Raw genomic sequence first — 25,222 nt, forward strand, 5'->3', positions numbered from 1 at the left:
CCTGATTTTCTTCCCTTTACTGTTGGTTCCCTGTACATTTTCTTTTACTTCACTTTGCATAGCCTTCACTTTTCCTCTATCTTGCCCCCACACTCAATCATTTCTGGAGCATCCTGATTACTAGTGCTTTGAACTCTGCATCTGATAGGTTTGCTGTCTCTTCATCACTTAGTTGTATTTTTTCTGGAGGTTTGATCTGTTCTTTCATTTGGGCCATGGGTTTCATTTGGGTTTTTGTTTGTTTGTTTGTTTGTTTGTTTTGTCTGAGAGCACCTGTTACATATAAGGGGTGGGTCCTTAAGTATTACCAGGGTGGGGCAACCCAGGTCACTGAGTTGTGGCATTGTCTGTGGGGGAGGGGTCTGAGAAGGATCAATGCCGCTTGCTTGGCTCTCCTGGCTTTCAGTCACTTCCCTCAATACCCACAAGTAATTTGGGCCCTTTGGTGCTGATTCCCGGGTGGGTGGTTTTGTGAATGTTTTAGGACCCTGTGGGTCTCTCCAATGAGGCTGGAGTTTCTATCCCTGTCTTAACCCCCACAGATTTTTTTTCAGTCAGAGCTTTTGATGCTTTATTTCCCCACGCTGGAACCTTGGGTTGGACAGTCTGTCTCACTCCTGGTTGTTCCTCCTGGTTTATCTGCACACAAATGTGGGACCACCAACTCCTCCTGCCACCGCCTTGCCCAGTCCTCCAGCTGCTGCCTTGCAGGGAGTCCTCTCCACCCCAGCTGCCTGTCTCCACCCTTCCTACCGGGATGGATGAATATTTCTCCTTTAACTCCTTGGTTGTCAGACTTCCATATAGTTTGATTTTCTGGCAGTTCTGGTTATTTTTTGTTTTTGAATTTGTTATTGTCCTTCTTTTGGTTGTGCAAGGAGGCAAAGTGTATCTACCTATGCTTCCATCTTGACCAGAAGTCTGGTTAGCATTTTTTAAAAATATTTTTTAAAGATTTTATTTATTTATCTTTAGAGGGGAAGGGAAGGAGAGAAGGAGAGAAATATCAATGTATGGTTGCCTCTCGTGAGTCCCCTGCTGGGAACTGCCTGCAACCCAGGCATGTGCCCTGACTGGGAATCGAACCGCGATCGTGTGATTCGCAGGCCCACTGGTTAGCATTTTTAATCAATAAAGTATTTTTAATTAGGATATGCACATTGTTTTTTTAGACATAATGCTATCACATACTTAATAGAGTACAATATAATGTAAACATAATTTTACATGCATTAGAAAAACAAAAATTCTTTGATTTGCTTTATTGCAATATTCACTTCGTTGTGGTGATCTGGAATCAAACCTACAACATCTCTGTGGTATGCCTGTGCGTTTAATAAGATGAGACCTGTTAAAGAGAAACACACACCTGAGAAGGGGGTCAGGGAGTGGAAGACTGTGAGATTCAATAGGGTGGTCAGAGAAGGCTCACTGAAGAGGTGACATTCAAAGACTTGAGGGAGGTGAGGGAGGGAACTATTAGAATATCTGAGGGAAGGGCATTCCAGGCAGAGGGCACACACAGTGCAAAAGCCCTGTGGTAGAAAATGTCTCGGAGAAATAGTGGAGGCTAGTGGGCAGAGTGAGTGAAGGGAAAAGACAGAGGAGATGAGATCTGGGACATAACTAGAGTCACATCACCTAGAGTATAGTGAACCGCGGCGAGGACTGTGGGATGGGAAACACAGAGTGTTCTGAGCAGAGAAGGATCATGATCTGACTTAGAGAAAATACTCTTACTCCCAGCTCCTCCTGCAACACCTCCGCCTCCAAAGCAAGTTCTATCATCCAGTAGGGTCCAAAAGTTCAGACTTTGGGTCAGGTTGGCCTGAGTTCAAATCTACACAATTTAGATATGTGATCTTGGACTTTGCTTTACTATGCCTCTGTTTTCCTGACCATGGATGATGATGACTCCTACCTTAAAACGTATGGGGTATAAAGAGGTGTAAGCACATTGCATGGTGCGAAGCAAGTGCACAAATGTATACATTATGAATAAATAAAAATTCCCATAACAGCCCCACGAGGAAATTATCATTGCTTAATCCTTTTTACAGCTGAGGAACCTGAGGCTTAGAGGAAACAAGTCTGTTGGAGCCAGGATTTGGGTAGGTGTCCTAGCTTCAGACATAAAGTCCCGGCTTTGCCCCTCATCTAATCTCCCTCTGACCTTAGACAAATTCTTTCACTGCTCTGGGTCTCACCTTCCTTGTTGGTAAAGTGCTTGGCTCTTGTGGAATCGAACACACATATATTTTTTAAAGATTTTATTTATTTTTAGACAGAGAGAGAAACATCAATGCGTGGTTGTCTCGCGCGCGCCCCCTACCCGCAACCCAGGCAAGTGCCACAACCGTGAATCAACCTGTGACCCTTCAGTTCTCAGGCCAGTGCTCAATCCACTGAGCCGCACCAGCCTGGGCTGAACACACATTTTTGGAAACAATGAAATAATATTATGTATCCTCATTTTACAGATGACGAAACTGAGCTTTGGTAGGTAGCATAAGCCACTCGTTCAAGGTAACACAGCTAGCAAGTGGGAGAGGCGGTTTCGAACACACGTCCATGGGATTCCCAAATCTTTGGAACGTCGTCCCTGCCCTGTGTGAAGAAAGGGTCCGCTGTTGGACCCGCCTCCAAGTTGTAAGGAGGCTAAATTGGTCACTCGAGGGTGAAAGGATGAATCGCAGGGATATAGGGAAGGGCTTCACGGGCCCTCAGCTAGAACCCCAGACCCAACCCGGTGGAGTACCGAGTTCTGGGAATCCACTCAGTCCAAGGGGAGGGGGCGGGGACAGAAAAGGTCCGCCCTTACGCCACGTCCTGTTGGGCGGGGCTTAGGGGCTTCCCCTGCCCCTCCTCTACGGAGGGGGAGTATCGGTTAACCACTGCGTAGCCTGGCGGGCTGGAGATCCGCGGGCCGGAACCTGCCAGTCGGGGCTCCGCAGCCACACCCCTCGTGGGATTTAAAGGGCCAGGAGGGGCCGGTTTGGGCCCAAGCCCGAACCAAGGGAGCTGGCATGAGGCGCTGCCCGTGCCGGGGGAGTCTGAACGAGGCCGAGGCCGGGAAGCTGCCGGGGTCGACCGGCATGGGGCTGGAGGCGCCGCGAGGGGGACGGAGGCGGCAGCCGGGGCAGCAGAGACCAGGACCCGGTGCTGGGGGCCCGGCGGGGCGGCCAGAGGGGGGCGGGCCCCAGGCCTGGACTAAGGGGTCTTGCCTCCATTCTGAACGCGACAGGGCCGGCCTCGGGCCTGAACCGGGGACAGACAGACAGGCTGATCCTGAAGCAGCTGGCCTCGGAGCGGAGACGGAGCGGCCCAGCCAAAAGATGGGGCCAGACAAGTCCAGCCCCAGGACACATCCAGAAAGGAGCAGCCACTGGTCAGAACTGGAGACAGCCGGGCCCTGGACGGAGCCTGGAACAGACGGATTTTGTACTGATCCACGCAGGTCCGATCTTCAGTGTCAGCCAGAGAGGGCCAGACCCTGGACACAGCCAGGTGTTGATGGGCCATGGACAGAGTTAGAAATACTTGGGTCACAGACCCAGCCAGAGAGGTCCAAGCCCTGGGCTGATAATCGCCAGAAGAGGTCCAGCCTTCGGACTCAGTCAGAGGGGGCCTGTCCCTCCACAGAGCCACGTGTTGATGGCTCCTGGAGAGAACTGAACACTGATGGCTTCAGAACACAGCAGGATCCTGAAGACCCCTGGGCAGAGTCTCACACTGGTGGCTCCCAGATTCAACAGGATAGTGAAACAGCCTGGAAACGGGTTGGCATTGATGGTTTCCCAACACAACGAACTACTGATGGCTCCTGGACACAGCCTGGCACTGATGGTGCACAGGCACAAGGGACTCGTGGACCCCAGACAGAGCCTGGGACAGACTGCCTTTTGGGGGACCCCAACCAAGATGGCCCATTCGCAGAACGAGAGCCTGGGGAGTTGGTGACTCACCTGTACTCTCACCTGGAGCATAGCTCCCTGATCTCTGTGCCCCGCCTCATCATCACTCCTGAAACCCCTGAGCCTGAGGCTCAGCCAGAGGCATCTCTCTCCCAGGTTGAGGTGGGCAGTGGCGGCTTCTCCTCCGCCTCTTCTTTCGACGAGTCTGAGGATGACGTGGTGGCCGGGGATGGAGGTGCCAGCGACCCCGAGGACAGGTCTGGGGTGAGTGGGACCCATCCTGCCCTTAAGCCACATCCTCTCAGACCCCTTGTTCCCCTGCCTTTGCTTTGAGAAGTTTCTCTAACACCTACCAGCAATTTCATCTCCAGACACCTCTTCCACCCACTTACCTCCTCCCTCTGACAGCTGGGTTACTAACCTACTCCAGGCACCCTCCTCCTAATCCTCCTGCCCCCTCACCCCCTGCCTCCTTTTGCCCACTCATCTACTGCGTCCAGTCCTGCAGTCCCAAATGGGTGGCCACTGGCCAACTTCATGCCACCCAGGAATCCTATGATGGTATGAGTCTGCGTGTATATGCACACGCATTTTCCCAGCAAAGGTCTATGACTTCTGTTGGATGCTCTGGACCGTGATGTGTGGTCCCCAAATCTGAAGAGCACTAGTATAGAGGAATAGAAGAGGTGGGCTTTCTACCCCAAATTTCCTAGTCTGGTGCCTGGGGCTGTCTCAAGGTGTCCTGCACCTTCACCCCCCTCAGCCCATTCACTTTTGTAGGGAGTGAGTCCCCAGCTTTGATCAGATTCACAAAGGGCTGTGTAAACCCAAAATGCTGAGGGACCCCCTGAACCTGACCAGGGATCCTCCAGTGGTCCCATTGTTCCTCAGCTTCCCAGGGGGCCCAGGCACACTCTTGTTTACATCTTCCCACCTCACCCCCACCGCACTTGGGTGCGGTTCTACCCTGGTGAATCAGGAGGGCTGGCAGGGCGGGTTCAGGAGAGAGCGAAGATCAGGTGTGGGAGCTTCCCGTGGGTCTGCCGGTTGCTGTGGGGCCCCCGGCTGGAGTCCACCTTGAGCCTTCCTCACCCCACATGCCTCCCTTAGGTGTGTGCTCACACGTGTGGCCACAGATGTGAGAGGCAGACCTGCCTCAGCCTGCCTATGCCAGGGCAAGGGAGTTGACCCGTGGGCTGTCTGCCACTGCCGCTCCCTTTGCCTGTTCTCTTACCGCTTTGGCATCTCAGGACAGCTAAGCTGCAAGTGCGTGAAAAAAATCCACTCATGCTCAGCCCTCTGTTAACCTCCTTGTTATATTAACTCCTTTAATTCTCACAGCAGTCCGAGGAGGTACATGCTGTTGTCGCCTCATTTTATAGATGAGGAAACTGAGGCAACCTGCAGTGAAGACAGTTCTCGAAAGGCACACAACTTGGAAGACACAGAGCTGAGATTTCAGACCCTGACTGAGGCACTTTTCTAAGTGCTTTATATGTGTTAACTCTTTGAATTCCTATGGCGGGAGTATGAGGTTGGGATTATTATTATTTCCATTTTACAGATGAGGAAACTGAGGCTCGGAGAGGTAAAGTCGCTTGCTTAGGGTTGGCCAAGTCTGGTTGGATCCAGAACCAAGGATTCCGATTCAGTTCTGGCTGAGTTGAACATCCAGTGATTTTTAACCTCCGAGGTGTGCGGATCTGTCCCAAACTTACTTTCCCCCAGGGTCTCCCTCTTTCCAGTTTTCTCTCATCCTTCCAGAACCTTCATGGCCCACCTCTGATAACTTTTGAACTTTGCCTGCTCCAGCGCCTCCAACGACTCCCCAGGGCCTTCCTGATAGCAATCAGGAGTTCAGTCCTGTGTTCAGAGCTTCCTGTCTCCAGGCTCCTTACCGTGTTCAGCTTCCCTTCTCCCCCCACCCCACTATTGTAACAAAGCTGAAGTACACACTGTTCCTCGAACACCCCGCGCCATCCTGCCTCCACGCATTGCTCAAGCTGTTCGCTGCGCGGAATAGCCCAGCTGGCTTCCGTCTCTCTTCCTTTTGAAATCCCATCTGACCTTAAAGGTCCAGCTAGTTTCTTGCTTTCCTCTCTCCTCTCCTTCCTTCTCACATTTGTTTCACCTTCCTAATCAGACAACAGACAGTCCCTGAGCCTTTTTATGTCCGGTGCTATGTTGGCTTTGCTAGGGACAGAGCAGTGATTGAGATACTGCCCTCATAGAGCTCCCTGGGCCGTGGAGGAGACAGACCTGTCACCAGTCTGTGACAGCCCAGAGTGGTCAGGGCTGACATGGAAGAAGACCAGGGGGGTGTGGGAGTCCAGAGGAGGTGACTGGCCAGACCTGGGCTATCAGAGAGGGCTTCATGGAGGAGGGGGCATCATAAGACCATCTGAGAAAGCTCAGATTAGCCATCAGATCTAAGAAAGGAGAGAAGATACTCAATCTGCTTGTAATTAAAAAAAGAAGGTTTCAACCAACCTCCTTCAATCCAAGCAACCTTTTCCAAGCACCTTTTGTGTGCCAGGCCATGGGCTGGGGCACAGCCTCTGCCCTCAGAGCTTGTTGTCTAGCAGGAGTGTAGTGGGGGTGTAGTGGGTAAGTCCAGGTCAGGGGGGTCAGGCCAAAGGTAGAACTGCATGATTTAGGCAAGTGCCTTTACCCCTCTGAGGCTGTTTCTTCCTCTGTATAGTCAACAATTCTCCTGGGGTTGTGTGTTTGGGATTAAGTAGGTTATGACACCGAGTCTTTGTCAGTAAGCCTGGAATGTTCCAGGTGCTTAGTAAACAGGAACCTTTATTAATCACCTCCTCTCCACTCCTGCCCCCTGGAGGGGGTAGGGAATAAGCTCTTCCTGAATTGGGCAGTTCAACACCCTGACTTTGCTTGACCTTCCCACATCGATTAGATGTCTGCTGGTAGCTGGGCTCTGAGGGGGTGGGCGAGAGTGTGGCCTTGACCCTGGGATGGTCGGGGGTAGGAGGGACGGGCCACACAGCTTCCTTCTCTGGAGATGACCTATTCTCCCTACTTGCTAAGGGCCTGACGTATGCTGGGAGCGAAGAGTGTGTTCCGCTGTCTGTGTGTGTGTGTGTGTGTGTGTGTGTGTGTGTGTGAGAGGATGTGCCTGCAGGCACCGGAGTCGGACACCCAGTCTGAAGACGCTCGTGGTTGAGTCAACGAGAAACAACTAAATCCTTGTTTTCTGTTTGCTTCCCTGGTTTTCTGTTGTTCTCTCTTTCTCTGTCCTCTGCTTCTGTCTTTTTCTTTTTCTGCCATTACTTAGTATCTGTGTCTCCCTTTCTGTCTTTCTGTATTTTTCTCCTAGTAACTGTGTCTGTCTCTGCTATCAAGAATAGGTCGGGATTTGCTGTAGTAACAAAAAACCCCCAAACTGAGTGATTTGGAACAACAAAGGATGAACTTGTTCACACTTGACAGTGACAATGGTCAGTGGTGGGCGAGGGGGCTGAGGAAACCTCCATTTCTCTTCCACCCTTTTTACAACAGTGAAAAGGACGTGGAGAGTCACACACTGGCTTTAAGACTTCCACCCAAGTGACATTTCTGCCTATATGTCCTTGGCCACAGCAAGTCAACAACCCTGAGTTTAAGAGAACAGGGACACGCCTGTGCAGGGGAGGGCTGGTGAGCAGCTCTCGCGACTGCTGCAGTCTCTCTGTCCATGTCCCTCTGTGTCTGTCATCCCTTTGTCATCTGTCTCAGTTTCTTTTCTCTCTGTGATTTGGCCTCGATCCATCAACGCCCGCCTCTGTCATTGTCCTGGGAAGGTCTGACTCGGTTTTGGGACAGAGATGAGGCTCCCAAGTTTTTGGTGTGCGTCTACATGTGGTGGGGAGGATCGGAGGTTGCTTGTTACGGCAACGGAACCTGGCCTGTCTTTACTCGTTGGAGAAGGACCGAGAGCCTGAGATAGGCAGGAAGTGATGACATGGAGAAATGGACAGAGACTCTTCCCCGCCTTTGTGGAGGCCTCGAGGACATCCTGTGATTGCTGCAGTAGTGGGCTTGGCTCACCCCAGCGAGCCCCGGGAGCAGCGACTCCAGGAAGCCCCTGGCCTTGGAGAGGCCGCAGGTCCGCCTTCGTGGCCTCTCCCGGCACTACCTGCATCCTCTTCTCCCTCGAGACTGAGTCCTGACCCTGTCCTGCTCTGCCCCACACAGAACAAACCTTGGAAGAAGCTGAAGACGGTTCTGAAGTATTCGCCCTTCGTGGTCTCCTTTAGAAAACACTACCCTTGGGTCCAGCTGTCTGGACATGCTGGTGAGAGCAGGAGGCGGTGGCGGGCAGGGGCGGACAGGGCTGGGCAGGGATGCCTGGGCTGGGACAGAAAGAAAGTTGCAGGGGGCCTTGCTGGAGTTTAGTTTTCCCATCTGGAAAATGGGCTTTGTGTGAGTACCATCTCTTCGGGTTGTTATTGCCAGTGCTTAGTCCTGGGCTGGGCCATTTATACCTCAGGGTTGAGGGTTCTTCCCTGTTATCTCAGTGTTGGTGCTAGGGTGTGTGTGTGTGTGTGTGTGTGTGTGTGTGTGTCTCCTCCACCCTGGCTGGGGACAAGTGGGCTGGGCTGACATCCTGGTTCCGCTCTTTATTTGTGGGTGACGCTGGGCAACTTCCTTTCCGTCACTGGGCCTCAGTGTCCTCATCTGTAACACAGAGATGATTGTCCCTCCCTCGCAGAGTTAACTGAAGGGTTATTATCCAAATGTATATCGAGACTGAGACATAGTCCCCTTACATATGGAGATTGTTATTCCTTGTCCTCGCCCTGTGTCCAGCGCTCAGGAGGCCCCCGATAACCCACAGCTGTAATGGTTTCTCCAGGGCCTCACACAGCATCTGCTACACACAGTGGTACAGTGCGTAACAGACGCCTCACAGGCAGCGTCTTTTGTAAAGGGCTGAATAATAAGTAGACTGCTCAGCTCTTTGGTGGCAGTATGAAAGCAACCATGGATAACACACAAGTGAGCATGTCTGTGTCCCAATAAGACTTTATTTACAAAAGTGGGCAGTGGGCGGGACTAGACAAACCATGCCCACCCGCAAAGAGAGACAGGAAGGGAACCCATTTCCTTCGTTCATGCTTAGATCTGAGGCGGAGAAGAGGCAAGGCCCCCCTGAAACAGTAAACACAGGCCCGGTATCAATATGTGTCTTAGTTTCTATTCCTGAGTTTGAAACCAGACAAGCAAACAGAATACTCCAAACTCAGTGGTAGGTTAAAAAAAACGAAACCTAGTGAAATAAAACTACCCATTTATTGCATTCGCAGGTTTTGGGGTTGGGATGTCAGGCAGGGCACGGGGGGCGGTGCCTGGCTGCTGCCGTTCCATGGCATCTGGGAACCCAGCTGGGACAAGCTGAAGGCTGCAAGCCGGAAACTTTTGGAGGGTCATTCAGTCACGTGCCTGGCAATCGTTGCTGACTGTTTGTGTCTCAGTTGGGACCGCTGGCTGGAAAGCTTACGCGTGGCTTCTCCATGGAGTTGCTCGGGCTTCCTCACATTATGGTGGCCTCAAGTAGCAAGATTTCTGAAATAGCAGGCCGGGACTATAAAGTGTCTCTCCACACAGTGGAAGCTGCGTCTCTTTTTGTGACCTAGGGGAGAAGAAGGAGATTCCACTTCTTGGGAAAATTCTAGAAGAGCATGTGGGACAGGAGCGATTACTGTCCCGTCTTTGGAAAGTATAATCCGAAAATACAATCTGCCTCACTAAGAATTGTAATTCTAATCTGCACTATCTCCCTGGCCCAGGAAATGCCAGATTTGTGAGTTAACTTAGGCAGGCCTCAGTTGTTGGCGCTCTGGGACTCCGGGCAGAAGAAAATGGGTAACTGCTCTAGCGAGTCTGGCTCTCGGCTCAGATCGCACACAAATTCCCGCAGCTGAAATTTGTGAGCGCACAACCGAGAATTATCAAACAAACGAGGGCACAATCTGCTGCGAAGAGGACTGTGTTTAAACAAAGAGCAGAAACGGGCCCTTCCCTTGCAGCCCTGGCCAAGATTTTTGCGAGTTGCAGGGAGCGAGAGAAAGCATTGCAGAAGAGTCGGCACAATGGCAGTGGTCAGCCTGGTGCCCACAGGAGATGGGGGTTCTCTTGCTCACACAGTTTCTGACCCTCTTGTTGACGGTGCTGCTCACAGGGAACTTCCAGGCTGGAGAGGATGGTCGGATTCTAAAGCGTTTCTGTCAGTGTGAGCAGCGCAGCTTGGAGCAGCTGATGAACGACCCCCTGCGGCCTTTTGTGCCAACCTACTACGGCATGGTGCAGAAGGATGGCCAGGCCTTCAACCAGATGGAAGATCTCCTGGCGGACTTCGAGGGCCCTTCCATCATGGACTGCAAGATGGGCAGCAGGTGTGGTCAGGGACAGCCATGAGGCAGAGGTGGAGGGTCAGGGGTGGGCATTTTTGAAGATAGTGCCAAGTCAGCCTGGAAAATGGCTGTACAGCTGTGGCTGCTGTGGCTCCATGGGCTGAGTGCCGGCCTGCAACCCAAAGGGTCGCCAGTTCGATTCCCAGTTAGGGCACGCGCCTGGGTTGTGGGCCAGGTCCCTAGTAGGGGGTACTCGAGAGGCAACCACGCATTTCTCTCCCCCTCTCTCTCTCCCTCCCCCTCTCTAAAACAAATAAATAAAATCTTTTTTAAAAAAGATTTTATTCATTTATCTTTAGAGGGAAGAGAAGGAGAGAGGGAGAGAAATATCAATGTATGATTGCTTCTCCTGTGTCCCCTGCTGGGAACTGGCCTGCAACCCAGGCATGTGCCCTGGCTGGGAATCGAACCTTGATCGTGTGGTTCGCAGGCCCGTGCTCAATCCACTGAGCTACACCAGCCAGGGCAATAAAATCTTTAAAGTGGTTGTACACACATTCCTACCAGCAGTGTGTGAGAGTTCCAGTTTTTCCCTCTTCTCATCACCACTTGGTATTACCTGTTTCATTAATTTTAGCCATTCCGGTGAGTGTTTCATTATGGCTTTATTTCTGTTTTTTTTTTTTTTTGATGACCAAAGAAGTGTTGAACATTGATTGGCCGTTTGAAAAGTGCCTGTTGGAATATTTTGTTGAATTTTCTCTTGGGCTGTCTTTTTCGTTCTTCTACTTATTTATTTATTTATTTTTAGACAGAGGGGAAGGGAAGGATAAAGAGAGGGATAGAAACATCAGTGTGTGGTTGCCTCTCACTTACCTCCTACCGGGGACCTGGCCTGAAACCCAGGCATGTGCCCTGCCTGGGAATCAAACCGGTGACTCTTTGGTTCGAAGGCCAGCGCTCAATCCACTGAGCCACACGAGCCAGGGCCCTTCTTCTTTTTTTATTGTATATTTTTTCCATTACCATTTAGTCCTCTATACCCTTTCCCCACTCCTTCTTTTTTTTTTCCTTTTTATTGAATTTATTGGGGTGACACTGGTTAACAAAATTGTACAGGTTACAGGTGCACAATTTCACACCACATCTGCACACTGCATTGTGCCTTCACCCCTCCATGTCAGGTCTCCACCCATCACCATTTACCCCTACCATACCCCTGTCATCTTCTTTTTGGTTTCAAATTCTTTGTATGTTCTGGGTGCAAGTCCTTTGTTGGAGATGCACACACACCTACATGCACGTCTCCAACCTCCCATTTCACTCTCTTAATGTTGTCTTTTGATAAAACACAGTACTTTTAATTCAGTCCAGTTTGTCCATTTTGTTCATTACGGTTAGTAGCTTTGTGTTTAGGAAATGCCTACTTTGTCCCATCCTCTGTGCCCCAGGACCTACCTGGAGGAGGAGCTGGTGAAGGCTCGAGAACGGCCCCGGCCCCGGAAGGACATGTATGAGAAGATGGTGGCTGTGGACCCCGGGGCCCCCACACCCGAGGAGCATGCCCAGGGCGCCGTCACCAAGCCTCGCTACATGCAGTGGAGGGAGACCGTGAGCTCAACCTCCACCCTGGGCTTCCGGATTGAGGGCATCAAGGTGAGGTTCAGGAGCTGCGAGCCTGTCAGGGAGCTGGGAACTAGCCCTAGGCAGCGGTTCTTGAGGAGCATGGGTGTCGGGGAAACTGGAAAAATGCAAGATCCAGAGAGAGCTCAGGAGATTGCAGAGGATGATAAGATCGGGCCAGGAGAGGTCTTGCTCCCCTCATCCCCACATCCACCAGCAACCAAGTTTTGTTTCTCTCTCTGAGCACCCGAGTCCCTCTTCTTTCCCCCCCTCGGCCCTGTCTGGGCCTGGCTCCGCCTTCTCCTTCCCCGGCCTCCTCAGACCCATCGTCCAGTACAGCAGCTAGAGCACTGTCCCTTTCCCCTTGTGGAGAAAGATCTTCCCCTTCTTTTCTGCCTCCGTCCCTCCCTCCCATCCTTCCTTCTTTAAAAAAAATATTTTTATTGATTCTAGAGAGAGGGGAAAGGAGGGAGAAAGACAGGGAGAGAAACATCAGTGTGAGAGAGAGACACCAATTGGTTGCCTTCTGCACACGCCCTGACTGGGTATCAAACCCGTGACCTTTTGTAAAACAGCCAGGGCTCGCTCTTTCATTTTGTAAATTAAATCTAATTGTTTGAATAAGAATGCACACTGTTGAGAAGTCGAAATAATATTATAATGGGGGTATAGGAAAAATACCTCCGCAACCCTGCTGGTGCCATTCCCCTTGTGTCTCTTTCCCCCTCCCGGTTCACAGGGCACCGCTTTATCAGTGTCTTACACGTCTCCCTGCAAATACAAACAGTTGCAGTTGCGTATCTCCAGATTTCCTCCCTTTCTTACCCAAAAGGCAGCATAGTCCTAGAGAGTTTTCCATATCATTCCAGAGTCTCCTTACTTTTCTTTCTTCCTCCCTCCCTCCCTCCCTCCCTCCCTCCCTCCCTCCCTTTCATTCTTTCTTTCAACTGCAGTAGCTCTTTGCGGATGTGCCACAGCGCCCTATTGATGGGTACCTGGATTGTTTCCATTTTTCTCATTACAAAAACATCTCAGTGGCACAGTTTGCACGCGTGGAGGTTTAGCTGTAGACCAGACTCCCGGAAGCAGGACCACTAGATCAAATATGAAATGCACTGGCAATGTGGCTAGAGATTGCCAGACCCCTTCCGTAGGCGCCGTACCAGTGTGCATCCCACCAGCGATCTATGAGGGGTCCTGTTTCCCCACAGCCTCACCAGATATAAGTTGTTTATCCAGCTATGTCATTCTCCTATTCGAAACCCTCCCATGGCTCCCTAGGACCCTCAAGAGATGTCTCCTGGCCTAGAGGGCCGTCTAGGGTCTAGCCTCATCTTTCACCCCTCTCTTCCTCCCTGCCCACCTTCAGGCCACAGTGAGGTACTTCATTTCCTTGAAAGGGTCCCATTGCCCTGGTTGGCTCCCAGGCTTTTCGTCTCCTTTTAAATTTCACTTCCTCCAGGAAGCTCTTCCTACTAGATGAGAACTCTCTCTTTACCTCATAATAACTTCCTGTATTCCATTATTCTTCTCTCCTTTTGTGATGCTCTTGTTCAGTATCTGCCCCCTCATCTGACTGTGTCTGTCCTGTTATCTCTCTGTTAGCAGTGACCAGCTGGCACAGCACCGTTGTGTGACTCAGATGGCTCTCTGTGCCCCTCTCAGATGTAAAAAAGAACATTAGTCTCATTTATTGAGTGCTTGCTTGCTGTGTGCCAAGTGCAGTGCTATGCATTCTACGTACCCAATCTCCCCTCATCCTCACACCAGCTTTAGCAAGTAGATACCAACACAATTCCCATCTTCCACACAAGGAAACCGAGGTTGAGACAGGTGAAGTGACTCGCTTAGCGCTGCCCAGCTTGGAATAGCAGAGTCACAATTCAAAGCCAGATTCACCCCCTTCCAGAGCCCACTTGGCTGGACTGGCTCAAGCAGCAGGTTCAAGGTTAGACTCAGAAGGACTAGCTCTGCTCAGAGTGTGCCTTGGGTCTGGGTTGATCTGAGCTGGGCGGTGGGTTGGCTTCTGCTCAACAGCAAGTGAGTGTGGAGGCAGGTAGATGGCCTAGGAGGTGCCTGAGGCTGGCTGGTGTTGGTGTGAGCAGGAAAGTTATGACCCTGCGCCTTCAACCCTTGCTCTGCAGAAAGCCGATGGGACCTGCAACACCAACTTCAAGAAGACACAGAAGCTGGAGCAGGTGACAAAGGTGTTGGAGGACTTTGTGGATGGGAACCGTGGAATCCTGGTGAGTGGGACACCCACGCCCCAAATTTAGCAGTTTAGGGCCACCGCCATCGCTGTTGCCCCTGGTGGTGGTCTTTTTTGCTCAGGGCTGAGGTCGGCTGATACTGGCTGGTGTTGCTCGCCATCCGTGGTCACGGGTGGCTTGGCCAGGGCTGGCTGGTCTAGGATGGCCCCGCCCACTTGTCTGGTGGTCTCGGATCATGACTTGGCCACTTGTCTCTCATGATCCAGCAGGCTCGCCTGGGCTGGTTCTCACGATGGAAGCAGCTGGCCAGGAGAACAAGTGAAAATGCAAGGCCCCTTGGTGGCTAAGCCACCATCACTTCTGCTGTGTTTCATTAGCCAGAGCAAGTCATGACCGAGCCTACCTTGGAGGAGAGGAGACTCCACCTCTTTTTCACTTTTTCAGTGATTTGAGAGAGAGAAAGAGAGACTGATTTGTTGTTCCACTATTTATGCATTCATTGGTTGATTCTTGAATGTGCCCTACCTGGGCATCACACCCACAGCCTTGGCACATGGGGTGATGCTCTAACCAACTGAGCTACTCAGCCAGGGCTAGACTCCGCCTCTTGGTGGGAGAAGCTGCTAGGAAGTATGGGTATTCAGTAATTTACTAACCTTACCCCTGTCTGCACCACCCCAATGTATCCATCCTCCCCTAGCACTTTCCCCGTGGCTCCCCTTATCCATCATGGCTGGTATAGGACAAGGTCAGATCTCAAGGTAGGGAAGGACCCCCAAAGTCCCTATGCTAACCAAGAAACTCTCCCTCTCAAACAGAGAAAGTACGTGGCACGCCTAGAAGAACTTCGTGAAGCTCTGGAGAACTCCCCCTTCTTTAAGACCCATGAGGTGCGAGCCCCTCCCACCGCCATGGGAGCAGAGGGTCCTTCCTGTATCAGTGTGAGGTCGGGGTGGGTTGGGGTCCAGGTTGCACCGAGGAGAAACTGCTGAAAGAATTAAAGCAATTAAAATGAGACCCCATATTTGGGGGTCTGCTTTTTACAGTAGGCAGCATGGGGGGTTTCAGGGAGGTGCGTCAGTTAGGAGCATGGACTCAGGCCAAGCAGCCTGGGATGAAGTTGGCTCCACTGTCTGACTTCTCAGCTATGTGACCTCTCAGGCCTTGGTTTCCTACTAAGATAGGAAGGAACAATACTACCTTCCTCACAGGTCTGCTGAGGCATGAGACGAACAACCGTCGAGCACCACTTGGAGCATGGAAGTGCGTTTAACATCTAGCTCCTGTTTGTTTGTTTGTTTGTTTGTGTTTGAGAGGGAGAGGGAGAAACATTGATTTCTTTTGTCCCCCTTAGTTATGCATTCATTGGTTGCTTCTTGTATGTGCTTTGACTGGGAATCGAACCTGCAGTGTTGGTGTATCAGAATGACGTTCTGATCAACTGAGCAGCCTGGCCAGTGCTAACTCCCAGCTCTTACAGTTACTTTGTAATCAGAATTATTTATAGTTACTGTTATCTGCATTCCTCGTTGGGTGGCTCTCCCCCTCGCCCTCTCCCTCTCCCGCAGCCTGTTTCTTCGGGAACATTCATTGCTCTGGGGCTGTCTCAGAGAGTCTGGCGAGTGGTGACTGTACCCCTTGCGTCCTTTCCTCCCCTCCTCTGTACAGGCTCTTCCCCCACCCCCACCCAAGCCACTCGCCTTCTCCTGGTATCAGGAGACCCAGCCCTGACCCAGAAGCCCAGCTGGCCTGGGCTGGGACCCCAGCTCTGCAGGCCTGTCTGTTGGCCTGCAGGGTGGGGTAACTGACACCTGCCTCCTGGGCCACCTGAAGGTTAAGTGGATTAATAGAGGGAACGCCTGGCCCAAAGGAAACCCTCAATGTGTGCCAGCCGTTACCTTCACGTTTCTCATTAGACGTTACCTTCATCGACCTTGTCACTGCCTTTGTGCTTCACAAGTTGCAAAGAGGAGGCTGGGTGGGGGGGTGCCACATCTCATCTGTCTTTGTGTTCGGTGTCACCCGCTCAGTGACTTACATTTTAAGAGATGAGTGGCCAACATTAAAAATGTGGGACTTCACACCCAGATCAGGGTTTCCAGTTTCCCTTGGTACTTTGGGAGACCTGGTAACACGGGGTCACTTGCCACATCTGGGCCACAGCTGCCCAGAGTGGGCGGCCTCTGCCTCTACTCATAGGCACCTGCTCGCGGGCCCTATCATCTGGCCTCCCTGGGCTCCCTGGGGGCAGTGGGGTTCGAAACCAGGTTAGGGAAAGGAGGGCTGCAAACATGGAGTTAGGTGTAGGCAAGGAAACTACTGTCTCTCATTAGAAAAACAAAAGCAGCATCTCTGAGGGCCGCAGACCCGCCCCGCAGGCCCTTGCTAAGTGTGCGCATGTGGAATGCTGCCGACAACCCCGGGAGGTAGGGCTGTGATCATCATCCCTGTTCTACAGATGAGGAAACTGGGCCCAGGGAAAGGAAGCCACTTGCCTGTGGTTGTTGAATCCGCCAGGGCTGTGTAGTTAGTTGTTGACTCTCCACGGGGAAGGCGTGAACCACTCTTAGTTCCCACGGGGCTCTCCTGACCCAGTCAGGATCCCACAGACATTTGAGTTTGTAACTTGGCTTGAAAAAGGATACCAGTTAACATCTGTGCATTTGCTACACTGGAAACTGTTTTAAGTGCTTTGTGTGGATTAATTCATACATATAATGTGCCCAGCAACCTTTGAGGTAAATGGTATTATTACTCCATCATTCCCACTTTGTGTATCAGTAGGCAGAGGCACAGGGAAGTTAGGTCACCTGCCCAAGGCATAACAGCCAATGAGTAGCAGAGCCAGGATTTGAATCTAGGCATCTTGTCTCAAGTTCATGCTGTCACCCACCCTGCTCAGATGCCCCCTTGGGGATGGGACCTTTGTGATGCCTGCCGTGCCCCTGACTGCTGCCTGTCTCCCCGCAGGTGGTGGGCAGCTCCCTTCTCTTCGTGCACGACTGCACGGGCCTGGCCAAGGTTTGGATGATCGACTTCGGCAAGACAGTGGCTCTGCCTGACCACCAGACACTCAGCCACCGGCTGCCCTGGGCTGAGGGTAACCGTGAGGATGGCTACCTCTGGGGCCTGGACAACATGATTCACCTTCTTCGGGGGCTGGCCCAGAGCTGACCCACTTGCCTGCTGCCAGGTTTATTTGCTGGATGGTACTCAGCTGGCTGGAGAAGCCCTGAGCTACGGAGGGGCCCGAGGTCGGCCGTGAAGGCCCTGACCTCTGGGACAGAAGTGTGGTACACCCCCCAAGCCCAGGGCAGCTCTGAAGGGCCTTGGAGACCAGGTAGTGCCCAGCCCCTTCATGATACTGGGTTTGTAAGGCCTAGAGAGGGGATGTGACATGGCTGGGTCCCACTGAGTCGGAGCCAGACGAGCTCCTCTGGCTGCAAGGAAGATTCCTGAGGGGCTGCTGGAGGCAAGTAAACCACACCCCTGGAAGAAGTTCAGCCACTGCAGGGTGTGGGCCTGACACAGCTATTACCATATGAATGACTCTAATCACTACTCACAGGCCTCCTCCTGCCACCAGCAGGCTCAAGGCCAGGGACCAGTCAGCTGCATCTGTGGTGCTGGGAGGACCAGGCCTCTGTGGACAAACGCTAAAGCTGGTGTGTCTGCCTGGGAGCGTTATGGCCCCATCACTTCATGGGGCCTTTCAAGTGCTGACTGTGGAGGGTGTGACACCATGGGACTGGCCTAAGAGCGGACGCCACTCTCCTGCCTTCTCAGGGCCCCTTGGATCCTCCCTGCTCCTGGGAGAACTCTGCTGACACCCTGCAGACCACAACCACAGCCACATCCCTTGGCAGCTCTGTGACCTGTGACCGGCACCACCTCAGCCTCAGGACTTCCCTTGTCCTCCCCTTACCCTTTCAGGTGCCCTTTATTTTAGCTGAGGTGGTGAGAAGGGCTTTCAGGGGCAGGGAAACCAGCTTGGGTATCAGTGCTGCCTTTCTTGGGTAGCCCCCTCCCCCGCCAGGGCCCCTGCCCTGAGAAGTGCCAGGCTTGAGCCAGATGCTCAGGGTGGGTGGGGCTGCTAGCTGTCACCACAGGCTCACAACCTGTCCAAACCAAAGACCCCCAAATCCCGAGGTCAGTGGTGCCCCCACCCTGTCCCGTTGTACCTGGAACTGGCCTCCTGGCCCACGGGGCTGGGCTAGGGGCCCAGAAGCACCTCTCCAAGTCAAAGCTCTCATGAGGTCTTCCAGCGTGTAGGAGGCACACTCCTTTTCTATTGACCTTTATACTTATTTATACAAGTAGTTGTTAGATGGGGCAATGCTGGGGACCTGGCGGCAACATCCCCGAACTGCCATCCCCTTGTGACGACTCCCCAGTAAACAGGACATTCAAAGCCAACTTCATGGAATTTTTTTTTCTCTTGCATCTGGGGGGTGTGGGCTCAAAGCACATAATCTTGAGCCCGGCCAACAGGACAGTGCCAGTTTGGAGAAGAGATGCAGGCCCAGAGTCCTGGCTGAGCTGCTCCTCCTGAGCCCGGCTGTGTGCTGGCTCAGGCAGGACAGTGCACAGGATTGCCGACCCACCGGGGCTGGGAAGGGGAGGCACAGGTGGAGGGGCCAGGGCTGGATGCTGGGGGCTCCCCACTTCTGGTTGGAAACACTAAAAAGCCCCAAACTCTATCTGTGTACTGTAATCTCTAAAGTTCCCTTGCACCACAGACATGGCAATGACCCAAACACACCTGTTCCCTGAACAAGTATTCATTAAACTAACCTAAAAACATGTATCTATTTATCTAGATGTACCTGTGCAGGTACTAACCTGGTTGGAATCCTGATCCTGCCACTTGCCAAGCCAGGTGGCCTTGGACAATGACTGTGCTCCCCCAAGCCTGTCTCTCCATCTGTGACGTGGGGATGACCCAGTACGTCACGTGTGGGATTGGAGCATGTAACGAGTTAACGTGGGTGACCGGGTTGGCACACTCAACTGCTCTCAGATGCATGTCTTTTTAAAAAAATCAGAACACAGAGGGAACCTGTGATGAGTCAAGCTGGTGTAGGGGTTCAGAACCAGTCACCCCAAGATGTGCCTCTGTGGTACATGGGTCGTGAGCTGGGCTAATCAAGACTGAAGGCTCAGTGAAAGCTCCAACCCTGCCCCAGACACCCAGAACAGTCTGAATTAGGGGCGGGGCCATAATAAACTGATCCCCTCGCTGACCCGCCTACAGAGCAGGGTAGACTTCCGATTGCTCCTGTCACCCTGCAGTGACCTTCCTCCCTCTGGAGCCCACGATGAACCTTAGCTCAGAAGGGCACCCGTATCTCACTCTCCCCACCGGAACCTCTCAGAGAGGTGGGGTTCCCATTACGCACGTATTAAATCTGGCTATTTTCTCGTTAACCAGTCTCACGCAGACTCATTAGACCCGCTGAAGAACCTGGGGGAACGGCTGAGGATGACCACCAGCACAGGGCTGCAGCGGGTGCACTGGGGTCCCGAAAGGCCAGTGGGGCTGGGCGGTTAGTTCCTATTCTCTGACCAAAAGGGAACTGCCACAAGCTTCTCTGGAAGGTTATGAGGAACCCAAGTTCGCTTTTTTTTTTGGCTCCCTCAGCCCTGACCCCACGTGAACAGGTACTGGGAGACAGCAAGGTGCCCAGTGAGGCAGATGTCCAGAGATGATGGTTCAGAAGAGGGTGGCTACCAGTGAGAAGCGGTGGACGCGACACTCAGGTGGGGTGGACAGGACTCGGTGTCTGGGCTGCTGTCCCCCAGTACCTGTTCTGGGAAAGGGAGTTTGTCTGTCAGCTTCCAGCTCTAACCCCAGCCCACACAGTTGGTGCCTGACACAGGATGAGGCTGAGGCAGTTGGGATGACACCCAGGCTTAAGAATGAATAGAGTGTGGGGAACCCTGTGTGAAGGATCTCTTGTTGGGGGTCCACAAGAGATCCAGCAGCCCAAGCCCTTGGGTAGTCACACAGAGGGAAACCTGCGGTCTGGGTCCCATCACCCCCAGTTCAGGGCTGCAGCGGGCTGGTGGCTGGAGTCCTTCGGTCTGAGGAGCACAGCCTGGCCACAGAGGCCAGCCCGTACTCCACCAGCAGGCACCACGTACGTCCGGCCATCGGTGGCCCGAGAGGGTGAGAAGTCTGTCAGCTGCAGGTTGCTATCCCGGACCTGGTTGTAGTCCCACAGCTGGCAATGCCAACTCTTGCCCTGCTTGGCGAGAAGGTAGACCGCTCCCTGCGAGCCTTCCTCTGGCAGGGGTGGCGGCTGGTGGGGTGCGCTGGGCACAGGGTGAAACAGGCCTGGCAGTTCAGCATCCTCGGCATAGCCGGGGCTTGGCACACACTGCACACCGAGCAGGACCCCTGTGAGAGGGAGAGGCTGTGAGTGGGGGCCCAGCCCTGGCGGGCTGCTGGGGCACACTGAGTTTCCCCTGCAGCCCCCCAGGGAAGGTGCTGCCTGGTCTCCACATTACAGCAAAGTTAATGGGGGCAGCAGGCACACAGCTGGGCTGGGGTTTGGAGCCGGGATGTCTGGCTCCAGAGCTGTAGGCACTTTAGTCCTGCCCCCTACGGCCTGTCAGCGCTGGGAGGTGGAGAGCTGACATTAACCAGAGCAAACACTGTCACCCCGTCGTCTCCAGCTACCCAGGAGGGAGATGCTAAGAGCGGAGCCCTTAAGGCCAGAGCCAGGAGGAGGAGGAGCAGAGCCTTGACCAGGCCCACCTGATGCACACAGATCCCCCCTCCTTGCAGGCAGGTGAAATGAGGACAATGCTGGCAGGTGAAATGAGGACAATGCTGGTCACAGCTAACACTCACTGAGATGTGCAACGTGCCAGACACCACTGTTCGGAGGGTTTTCCATGCTCTGCCAATAAGGCAGGCCTGTGAGGAGGATTCTACCATCACCTCGATTTCAGATAGGCACAGGAAGCCCAGAGTCAGTGCCTGGCAGTGGCAGGAGCCTGAAAGTCCACGCGTTTGCTCCAAAAATCTGCACTCTGGGCTTGTCTGTGGAAACCCCAACTGGCAGACACCGAAGCACCACTGCCTGCCAGGTCCCTGCTAAGCACAGTATCCTGTGCAGACAGGGATGGCCCAGTCCTTGTCCCTGCCTTGAGAGTACTGGGGAGGTCCCAGTGAGTACAAGGGTGAGCATGTGAGGAGGGATGAGGCGCAGCTGGGGAGATCCAGGGTGCACGCACAGGGACACAGGAGGGGGACTTACCCATGCTCACTGCCCAGTGGGCCTTGTGGCCCTTCCTCTGACATGGCTCGTGGTTGAAGTCTTCGTCATAGCTGGTGACAGGGTTAAGGCCAAAGCTGTGGTGTGGCCTTGGAATTCCCCCTTCCCCACCCGTTACTGCCCTGCCCTGCCCTGGGATACGGGATGAGCAAGGGATGTCCAGCAATAAGGTGCTGCAGGACACGTTCCCTGTTGGGACCGCCTAGGCCACCACGGAGCAGCTCCACTTCGCAGCCCAGTGCCTCCTCGGCCAGTCTGCCCATGTCAGCCACTGTGGGGACACAGCAGACAGAGCAAGGGATCACTGTGTGCTTGGTACCTTTCAAGGTCTCACAGGGATCGATGCCTGTAATCTCTACTGTGAACATCGCCTTACACAAATGCAGAAAATGAAGCACACAGAGAGGGTAAGCTGCTGGTGCAGGACCGCATAGCGGGAGGTGGCAGAGTTGGGTTGGGACCCCAGGCAGCCTTGCTCCAGAGTCTATCTCGTAACACTTGGCAGGGGAAGGGCCTAAGGAATGGAACAGGCCCTCCTATGTACCTTGTCCCACCCAGCCTCTTCAGTCCATTCCTGGTGAAGAACGCCAGGCTTGTGAGCCTTTTGCACCCGACTCACCAGAGAACATCTCTCCCTGGGCCGTGTAGCCTCTCTCCATGGCCATCTGCACAAGTCTCTCTAGGGGGATGCCACTGGGGGGCACCAGGAGAGTGCCTGCCATCCACAGGGCCACCAGCCCACACCTGGGAGAAACAAGCCCAGCCCCTCAGTCCCTGAGTCCAGGACCCCCTCTGCCCTGGAAGCTGGAGTGTGGGGAATAGGTTGGCTGCCCTGGGGGAGTTCCGTTCCCCTCTGCCAGGGTGGGGAGACAATACCCTTTCATGGCAAAGAGACTGGCCAAATACTGAGGATGAGGAGAAGGGAGGGTAGGGAGATATGCCCCCTGGGCTTCCAGGATGAGTAGCTGCCAAAGTGGAGTTGGAGACATGGACCAGGTTCATTTGTTCTCTCACTTGCTCCCTGAGTCCAACTATTTACTATGCATGCCTCCGGGACCCTGCCCCGGTAAGTCACCCCTCTCCTTCCGCTCCTCTTGTCTTCCCCAGGCTACTGGGGTGAAGTGAACCCATTCCTCCCACCCTCCTGGGCCCATCCTCAGTAGGCACAGCAAAGTCAAAGGCTTGGGACACATCGGGCTACCAAGGGCTTAGGGTTCCACATCAAGGCACGTACTGAGGGCCTTCTTGGATGAGGGAGGGCAGGTCCGCACAGAAGAGGATCCAATGCAAGTCACTTCTGAAACTGAATCAAGAGCCCAAATCAGGTCACACGAGAACCAGCTCCTACAGTGCCCCGCTGGGGTCTGGCTGGGAGTAGGGAAGGGGAGGAATACAGGACCCACAGTCCTGAGGCCTGAGCTCAGCTCCGGGCTCAGTCACTGACTTCCTTCACCTGACAGGGCACCTCCCTGCCCAGCCTCAATTTGTCATCCACTTGGTGGGAATGACCCTTCCACCTGCTGCTCCCTATTCCTTCTCCTAATCACTGAAAAGGCGAAGGACAGATGTGCAAGAGCTTTGCAACTAGGAGCCAGTGATTAGAGAAAACTTCTTGGGAGATGGAGATTGTCTCTATACCCAAACTCCAATTTTCCCCTCTCAAACCTGTTTTGCAAGCTGTTAAATAAGGCAAAAATTCCTTAACTCAGCCTTGACTAAAAATCAGGTAACAAGCTCCAGGCCTAGAGAGCATCTTGATAATGAGCCTCACCCTCCGGCCACTCAGGGTTGCCTGAGCCCAATCAATCGGGCACAGGAAGGTCAGGGAGATGTGTTTAATTTCTGTTCCAAGGTCAGTGAAAGGGAAGGAGAGGACGCTGCAGCACCGTGGTTAAAAGCATGGAGCCCCACTCCCGGAGTTCAACCTGGCTATTACTCTGATAAGCACTGTGGCTAAGTCACTTCATTGTCTTGAGCCTCAGTTTCCTTATCTGGAAAACACAGTAATAGTTCCTACCTGCTGGAGTTGCTGAGGAGGTTAAATAAATACTTAAGAAGAACAGTGCTGGAAATCTATGGCTGGGGCATAGGAAAGACTATCAACCTCCCTAAAAGCTGGAAGTTTCTTATGAATCTGGAGTAGTCACTTCTCCCTCTTCCCCTCAGCCAGGTAATCGTTGAGTGGGGTCCGCACGGCCCAGCCAGGTCTAGGCCCCTCCTTTCCTGCTCAGGTCCCTGGTTGTCCCAGCTTCCTCCTTGGCCTGCAGACTCCAGTCTCACTACATCCTCCACTCCCTTGCTGTGCAAGGCCTTCCCCAGGGCAGCCGCCTTCCTTCCCATGGCCCTCCATGCCCTGCCCAACCATCAAACCCCGTGCTTGTCACTTCCCCTGTCCCGTTAAAGAACGTCTCTTCATGTCACTCTGGGTCTCTGCACAAACTGGTTACTCTCCTCACATAGCTTTGGTAACGTGCTCAATAGCACTCGGGGGTCTTCTTCAGGCAGGCCCCACTGATCCCCAGCCAGGGCTGGGCACCCCCTCCGGACTCCCTCATCACTCCCTCTGCCCACTCTTCACTGTCACCATCTGGTGGAGGGAAGGACATGTTTTTCTCACTGGACTAGGTGTTTGTGAGGGCAAGACTACTTCTTCATGGCTGAAGCAGTCAGGCTGTTTGACCTGGAGGACCTGGGGAAACCCCAAGAGAACATGGAGGAAGCTATGTGGGGATGGGTGGGGCGGGGAATGCAAACCCTACCGGTCCTTGTGAAGCTTTAGGAGCCTCTTCGTGTCTTCTCTGCTCCCGACGGCTGGGCCGGCTTTCTCCAAGGCTTCTTTCAGAAGCTGGCTCTTCTCTAGGCCAAAAACATGAGGGGGAGCAGTACCCGTGGCAGAGGGTGGAGGTGGCGGGGGTGGGGGAATAAGGGCCTGGAGACTTGAAGGAGAGGGTAGAAAGGCTATGTCCGGGCGATGTGGGGGTAGGGGAGGTGGGATGATGGCGGCCTGGGATGAAGGGTTTCTTGGAGGATGGACTGGGGGCTCTAAGGGAGAAGAGCATGAAGAAATCATTTTGGAGTCTATGGCATGCGCTGGAAGGATGAGAAGTAAGATTCTCCAAAATGGATTGGGCTCAGGGATAGAGATTTTGAAAATTTTTGGATAGAGCAGCAATAGCCTTGAAAGGACTAGGGCTAAAATTTGGAACCATGGGAGCAAGGACAGGGGCTGACTCAAATCAGTTGGTCTCTGAGGATTAACAGGGTGGTGTCCTTTATCCAGAACCAGATTTGTAGAATGCAGTGAGTTTCGAGCCTGAAAGAGGAAAATTGAGTAGGAGTTAATTTATTATCTGGGCTAGATTTGGAAACTTGGGGGTCAGTTATTGGGATATGACGGTTCACACTGGGGTGAGGCGCTAAGGGTGGGGTTTAGAGGCCCAAAGCTAAAGACGAGGTAATAATTCAGAATGTGTTCCACTCCCCCGCCCTCCCCACCCCATACATCCCAAGCCCGAGTCAGGAAGCTTGGAGCTGACCTTTAAGTCAGAGGTCAAGAGGTCAAAAGGACACCTGGCGGGGAAAATGGCCTAGTTGTGGAGAAGGTTCTGCAATCAGGACGCAACAGGAAAGGCCTGTGGGATAAGGAAGGCTCAGAGATCGAAGGCCGTTGGGATCCACGATACCGCTGGGATGCGGTATGGAGTCAGAGAGCAAAACGCACCTCCCCTTCCCGCAAAATGGCGGCCGCAGCATACAGCCTTTCTGATTCATATAGTAGGGACTCGCGTGCTTGCCCGCCCCTTTAGCTATCACGTGACAGAGAAGGCGGGGCACTGGGG

The 25,222-nt window shown here is 53.2% G+C and overlaps 3 protein-coding genes across 6 annotated transcripts in view; 2 read left to right on the plus strand and 1 right to left on the minus strand.

The window, feature by feature from the left end:
• The first annotated feature begins 2,880 nt into the window (after positions 1-2,880).
• On the plus strand, positions 2,881-18,516 carry ITPKC (inositol-trisphosphate 3-kinase C). The gene is made up of 7 exons (XM_037041981.1): positions 2,881-4,178; positions 8,109-8,208; positions 10,096-10,309; positions 11,719-11,923; positions 14,035-14,136; positions 14,919-14,990; positions 17,071-18,516. Exons 1-7 carry the CDS (start codon positions 3,027-3,029, stop codon positions 17,272-17,274), a joined length of 2,049 nt encoding a protein of 682 aa, XP_036897876.1. The 5' UTR covers positions 2,881-3,026; the 3' UTR covers positions 17,275-18,516.
• RAB4B (RAB4B, member RAS oncogene family) overlaps positions 18,189-25,222 on the plus strand; it is a 33,729-nt gene continuing 26,695 nt past the window's right edge. Inside the window, exons 1-2 of the mRNA XM_037041988.1 lie at positions 18,189-18,199; positions 20,834-20,841. The gene's annotated coding sequence lies outside the window, so the exon portion shown is untranslated. The remainder of the gene's footprint in view (positions 18,200-20,833; positions 20,842-25,222) is intronic.
• On the minus strand, positions 19,721-25,173 carry ACTMAP (actin maturation protease). 4 transcript variants are annotated; one of them, XM_037041982.1, is made up of 8 exons: positions 25,105-25,173; positions 24,920-25,015; positions 24,143-24,696; positions 22,618-22,686; positions 22,003-22,127; positions 21,525-21,654; positions 21,366-21,436; positions 19,721-20,500 (listed from the first exon to the last, which is right to left on the minus strand). In XM_037041982.1, exons 3-8 carry the CDS (start codon positions 24,451-24,453, stop codon positions 20,136-20,138), a joined length of 1,071 nt encoding a protein of 356 aa, XP_036897877.1. In that variant the 5' UTR covers positions 24,454-24,696; positions 24,920-25,015; positions 25,105-25,173; the 3' UTR covers positions 19,721-20,135. The 4 variants fall into 4 exon arrangements, with proteins under 4 accessions (XP_036897877.1, XP_036897878.1, XP_036897879.1 ...); XM_037041983.1 differs by lacking the exon at positions 24,920-25,015 and having other exon boundaries at positions 25,105-25,172; XM_037041984.1 differs by lacking the exon at positions 22,618-22,686 and having other exon boundaries at positions 24,920-25,133.

The sequence above is a fragment of the Sturnira hondurensis genome, unplaced genomic scaffold (genome assembly GCF_014824575.4).
Source record: "Sturnira hondurensis isolate 20B ecotype Veracruz unplaced genomic scaffold, ASM1482457v3 Scaffold0003606, whole genome shotgun sequence".
NCBI classification, from domain to species: domain Eukaryota; kingdom Metazoa; phylum Chordata; class Mammalia; order Chiroptera; family Phyllostomidae; genus Sturnira; species Sturnira hondurensis.

What these genes read in the sequence shown, in the direction of transcription:
- ITPKC (XM_037041981.1), top strand. Translation starts at nt 3,027, where the DNA reads ATGAGGCGCTGCCCGTGCCGGGGGAGTCTGAACGAGGCCGAGGCCGGG. An exon ending in GACTGCAAGATGGGCAGCAG is followed by an intron (nt 10,310 to 11,718) that starts GTGTGGTCAGGG and finishes TCTGTGCCCCAG; the next exon opens with GACCTACCTGGAGGAGGAGC. An exon ending in CCTTCTTTAAGACCCATGAG is followed by an intron (nt 14,991 to 17,070) that starts GTGCGAGCCCCT and finishes GTCTCCCCGCAG; the next exon opens with GTGGTGGGCAGCTCCCTTCT.
- ACTMAP (XM_037041982.1), bottom strand. Translation starts at nt 24,453, where the DNA reads ATGATTTCTTCATGCTCTTCTCCCTTAGAGCCCCCAGTCCATCCTCCA. An exon ending in CTAAAGCTTCACAAGGACCG is followed by an intron (nt 22,687 to 24,142) that starts GTAGGGTTTGCA and finishes CTCTTGATTCAG; the next exon opens with TTTCAGAAGTGACTTGCATT. An exon ending in CCAGGGAGAGATGTTCTCTG is followed by an intron (nt 21,655 to 22,002) that starts GTGAGTCGGGTG and finishes GTGTCCCCACAG; the next exon opens with TGGCTGACATGGGCAGACTG.